Consider the following 5,891-nt stretch of genomic DNA (forward strand, 5'->3'; position numbering starts at 1 on the left):
CACGATTGACAAAAGGGTCTTTCCTGGCAAAATTGCTTAGGCACAGTTAATAATTGTCTACCTATACCCGTGTGACTTGGAATAATAGGCCGTGAAAGGTAAATATGCGCCGAAATGGCTGCAATCTACTGGCCGTATACAATTTCATCTCACACGGCATCATTGCAGAGCGCCCAGAACTGTACCCACGGAATATGCGCGATATAAGCGTCCTATTGATTGATTGATTGATTGATTGATATTAATAGATCTGGGCAGGCTTTTACGTGGGATAAGGACATCTCTCCACTTGGTCACATACCAAAATCCAACACCCTGACTGCTTGATGTGGGGAGTTGAATTTTTTTTTAATGAATATATTTTCGAAAAAGCCACCATACAAAAATCCCACGGAGCATTGAGAGCACCCAGGCAGTTTAGTTTTGGTATGTAACCAAGTGGAGGGGTGGTCTTATTCCATATAAAAGCTTGTACATATCTGAGACAGTGAGTCGAACTGTTTACACCGGAAGGAGTGTCCCTTTAATCAATCAACACCGTTTCATGCAGGTATTCACAGCGAACATTCTAAGTGCCCTGGCTTTGATGTCCAACGCGACCCTTCGCTCCATGGCCAGTAAAAACGCACGCGCTGACCTTCAAGGCACCGTCATGGCTTTAATGTCGGTCAAGGAAAACCTGTCCAAGGTCCTTGGGCCAATCTGCCACTCGGCTATTTTTGTGGCCTCCTTGTCCTTTTGTCCAACCTTAGTGTACTACGTCATGGCCGTCGAGGCTTTCCTCATGCTGGGTATTGTGGCGTTTATACGCTGGCGACAATGCAAGGAAAATCGGTATGAAGTTCTCTGACCTGGTGTTCTGTGCTGAGGGGCACGAACCAAAAGTAGGTGCCACCCAAACGGGAGAGAAAAAAACACCGCGGGGTCTGATTAGTTGAAATCACAACAAATCTCAGTTTTAACCAATCCAACACTGCGAGTGTCTCCCGTTTGGGTGGTCAATTTTTGTGTGCACTTCAGCCCTGGGCGCGTAAGATGGGGTTCGGGATTGTCAGTGAACAGGCAGATATTATTATTGTGGAACAGACAGAATACAAAGCAGACTCTCATGCAGGCAGACAGGGTTAATCAATCAATTCACGGGCAGTATTAAGAGCGAGGGAAAGAGAGAGAGAGAGAGAGAGAGAGAGAGAGAGAGAGAGAGAGAGAGAGAGAGAGACAGAGAGAGACAGAGACAGAGACAGAGACAGAGAGAGAGAGAGAGAGAGAGAGAGAGAAGAAACAATACAACACGTTTTATGTTGTCTGGATATGGTCAATCTACCCGGCTGTGTAACATGATGGGGTGATGACTTCTGAGTTAGATTTCTCGTATGTTACTCTTGTTTTGTTTTTGTTTGTTTTTGCTGTTGTTGTGGTTGTTGTTTTAACAGGATGTCAGCGGACTAAAAACATTATCAAAGAGATAATAATGATAAAATCAAGAAGATCCTCTTATATTCGTGTCAGCGCTTTCTCCGCTGCGAGATTTTAACCAGCCTATGATTTCCTTGTCTTTATAAAAAAAAAAGTGCAGTGCGTTCAGTTTCCCATATTGACTCAATATTTTGATTTCGCTTTACGCCACTTGTTTTTTTGTTTTTTGTTTGTGTTTGGACTTACACATTTAGACACTTTCAATGTTGGTGGTGCATGTCGCACATATGGGAAACACCTTTATAGAAGGACCCATATACTAGGATTATCTTGCGTGGCTAAAAATGGTGTCTTTTTATGTGTGTGTGTGTGTGTGTGTGTGTGTGTGTGTGTGTGTGTGTGTGTGTGTGTGTGTGTGTGTGTGTGTGTGTGTGTGTGTGTGTGTGCACTCTTTGCTTGCGTATATAGACGCTACTCGAGTAGTGTAAATGCAGTCGTCAGTTAGGTAGATCTTCCTGACTGTAGTTATCCAGGACATAATTTGATTTATGCTACTCACGTACGCAGTTGAACTGATTGTGCACGTGATTCCACCTCCTGCGTTGTATTAAAATAATGGAGTGATAAATATTGCCTTGCTTAATGGTCAGAGTTAAGGTTAGTACAAAGACAGTAGTATAGAAAATGCATGTTTAAAAAGATCCATCAAGTCTGTTTCCAGTTGTATGGAGTATCTTTCACCTCTTATTTTTTACATTCAGTCAAGTAATGACTGAATGTCTTAACATTGTGCGGAGAGCCAGGTTTGTCTCCCTATGTATGTGTGTCTGTCTGTCTGTCTCAAAAACTACTGGACGGATTTTGATGAAAATTGGTTTGCACATAGTTGAGAGCATTTGCTTGTGTCGTTTTTCTCCGATTCTTGATAGCGCTATTTGATGACGTCATATTTGCAAAAAGTTGAGCCCGCACTGTCACGGCTTCATTTTTTCATCAATTGTCTTGAAAGTTTTGTCACGCAACCTTCGACCCAGTCCGAACTATGGGATTGCATATCAGCTTGGTACCTTAACAATATTACATTGTTTATTGTGCCTGCCCTTGGTAACGGCCGGTTTTTTTGTGTGTGCTAGTGTTAGTGTCGTCCATGTATGTTATGATGTGTTATTTTGCGTGGTGTACGTGTGCGTGACAAAGCATGGTTGTTTGTTGTGCAAACGTTTTTAGTGTGTTATTTTTTATATTTGGATTTATTTTCTGGATGCACGGAGGTCTCAAGGCCTGAGTAAACGCTCACCTGTATTCAACAAACCTAGAATAGAGTTTGTTGTTGGCACGTGCTGAGCGGCTATATGATGTTGCCCTTGTCCGCGTTTGTGAACAGGCAACCCTGTTTGTGTTTGTCATAATGCGTGCAAGCCATGTTTTCAACAATCAGGCGTGTTTTGGGTATACATATTTCGGTATGTTGCCGATATCCTTTTACCCTGATGTTTTCGAACCTGTGAGAGCAGCGTTGCTTGAGTGCATCCAGATATTAGATTTGAAGAGTTTTCGGTTTTAAGCCTCATTTGCATATTAAGCCGATGACGAGAGTAACGGCCTCTGTCACGTCTCTGGGTCTTCACAGAAGAAGTCACTGTCTTGTTAGTTGTAAGAAGCCCATTGCCCAGATGTGTATTTTTCAAGGATTTTCAATTGTGTGCTACGTTTCGCGGAAAAGTTCCCGCATGATGGCGCAAAGGTGAATATTGTTCTTGTTTAGTTAAGACTTGTGGTCGTCTAATGTTTTTCTTTCTTTGTTTGTTCGGTCAACAAGGTTTCAGTGTGTTTGGCAGGTGTTGTAATTTTCTTCTTTGAAAGATAACAGTTTAGGAAGGTATTATTTATGTTTTTGTGGAAATTGTAGTCGTGTGCACGAGGATCAGATGGGATTGTTATTGTCGCGGTTGTATTTTTCTTTTGGGTCTAAATTGGGGTTGATGTATTTATGTCGCAGGTTTTGATTGATAATTTGTGTGTTTGTGTGTAAATTGATACTGTATGATTGTAAGTATTGATATTATAAACCATCTGATTTATGTATGTTACAGCAATTTACCGAATACGAACACAATTACAAGATTAATGGTGGCTGGATAGTTTAGTTAGAAATAAATAACCAGTACATTTTCTTGTTTTTTCGAGTCATTTTCTTTGTCCTAACTGCAAGCGAGTCTGTGTCGTGGGTTTTTCTTTCCTTAAATTACATATGCACTCACATTTATGAAATCTTCATTCAAAATGTGCCATTTGTTTCACTTTTTGAAAATTCTGATTTTAATCACAAAAATGATATTGTCGTATTCATTATTTTCTCCTGTATCCAAACATATCAATTTGTTGTGATAGATTGACAATGGGCTTACAATTAAAGAAAACTTTCTGAATATTTAGAACAAGACTCATAAAATTCACATTCCTCTATTCCTAATCTTTTTCTGAATAAAGAAAAGACACTTTTATTGTTTTTGTGTGGGAATAACGTTTAAAAATGAAGAAACTCGGTAAAAAAAAAAAAATGGTTTTGAAACTTTTCACTTTTCAGCCTAAGTGTGAGCCTACTCTTAGATCTATCCCAAAACGTCATAGAAAGTGTCTAACAGGCAAATGACGTCACATTATGACTTCCGGTAAACATGGCCTCCCTCTCTATCTTGATAGTGGTCACAGTGATGTGTGTAAGTATGTTGCTGTGTGTGTGTCTGTGTCTGTGTCTGTGTGTGTGTCTTTCTGTGCGTACATGCGTGCTTTTGTGCGTGTGTGTGTGTGTGTGTGTGTGTGTGTGTGTGTGTGTGTGTGTGTGTGTGTGTGTGTGTGTGTGTGTGTGTGAGTGAGCACGGATATCCAGTGTCCCGGGACGGACACGGGTCAACTTTATGTGCAGGCCCAGAGACGGAAGCCATGTCCCACCCCCGTGTCATCACAATGGCACGTAAAAGACCTTGATCATTCTGCCATAAGTGCAGGTGGTTGAATACACCTAAACACGCAGACACCTGGGTAGCGCGACTCCGTTGCTGCTAGCTTTCCACTGGGAGGAAGCGACCCGAATTTCCCAGCGATGGGACAATAAAGTAATGAAAATGAAATGAAAAATGAAATGAAAATATGTCAGGAAGCTAAAAACGCACTGACTGTGCCAAAGTTGTTTGGTCCCTTCTTCAAAAGCAGATCTACACAAACTCTAATATCACGCTGTTGACCCGGCTGCACTAGGCAAAATCCAGTGTCCCGGCTGCGAACCAGTGAGAGCCCCAAAACAAGGTGAGTTTCTCCCCAATATCACATCTAGCGTTATTCGTAGTTCTTATTTTCCAAAAATAATTGTTTGAGACAAAGTGTAAGTATTCATTTTAACTTACCTCTACCCATTTCTTTACTTTTGGAGTCCTCCGCGCGTTCTGGGTTAGGTTTCTTTCAAATTTGTTGCGCATTCAGTGCAAATTGTCAGTTTGAGACGTAATTAGGAAAAAAGTAACAACAAAAAGTACTTTCATGAACGGCAGTTCAATCATCTATTGTTCATTCATATATTTACACCGAGTTTTAGCTTTGGAAGTTAATTGGTTGGAACGCAATTCATAAATTCATGTATACAATCAGAAATTTGCCGGCTGCGATTCAATGTTCCCCTCGGCTGCGATCCAGTGTTGTCGTCGGCTGCGATCCAGTGTTTAAAAAAGAAAACCTTTTCAAGTAGATTGACTCAGATTAGATGGCTTTAGGTGGTGTTTGACCTCTTGAACATGTTTTTGGAGTGTTTGCGAAGGACAAGGAATAGGGTGATCTACTCAAAGTGCAGAAAGTTGAGATAATCAGATACTTTTTCAAGTAGATTGTCTCCACACCGTACAAGGAAGCTAAGGCAAGTTCAGTATACGTGCGTTCACGTGGTACGATACGGGCCCGGCCTCGAGAGTGTTGGCGGGCTTGCGGGTAGGATTTTCACTTAGTATTCAATATATATACCAGTCATTCATAACTACTATAAGTAGTTTATGTTTCTCACGATGCTAGCTTATCCCTCCGTCATTCCTACTATGGTCAGTAGCAAACCATTGGCCATTTCCACCCCCACAAAAAAATCACATCTGTGCAACACTAGCGGCAAGATGTATGCCAGGAAGTGGGCCCTGGTAGAACATGAGCGCCATTATCACAAGATTGGCGGTGGCTCGAGGTACACATGCCCGTATTGCGGCAAGATGTATAGTTAATAATGCTGAATCAGAAAGGGTGCTCGCGTACGTGTGTCTGCCTGATGGAGGGACGGAGGGAGGGATGGAGCGAGAGAGAGAGAGAGAGAGAGAGAGAGAGACATGGCACAGCACTATCATTTGGAGGCTTTTTGTGTTTTAATTGTTTTGTTTTTTGTATTTGTTGAAAGTATGGCCCATGTCTCTGCTTTTGAAGTTGTAGGCTACAATATCAGT

At 41.5% G+C, this 5,891-nt stretch overlaps 1 protein-coding gene across 1 annotated transcript in view; it reads left to right on the forward strand.

The window, feature by feature from the left end:
• The window catches only part of LOC138969693 (tetracycline resistance protein, class H-like), a 14,634-nt gene extending 13,784 nt beyond the window's left edge, over window positions 1–850 (forward strand). Inside the window, exon 6 of the mRNA XM_070342552.1 lies at window positions 551–850. Coding sequence (XP_070198653.1) covers window positions 551–850 — 300 coding nt within the window. The remainder of the gene's footprint in view (window positions 1–550) is intronic.
• Window positions 851–5,891: the final 5,041 nt, after the last annotated feature.

The sequence above is a fragment of the Littorina saxatilis genome, linkage group LG6, assembly GCF_037325665.1.
Source record: "Littorina saxatilis isolate snail1 linkage group LG6, US_GU_Lsax_2.0, whole genome shotgun sequence".
Classification (NCBI taxonomy): Eukaryota; Metazoa; Mollusca; class Gastropoda; order Littorinimorpha; family Littorinidae; genus Littorina; species Littorina saxatilis.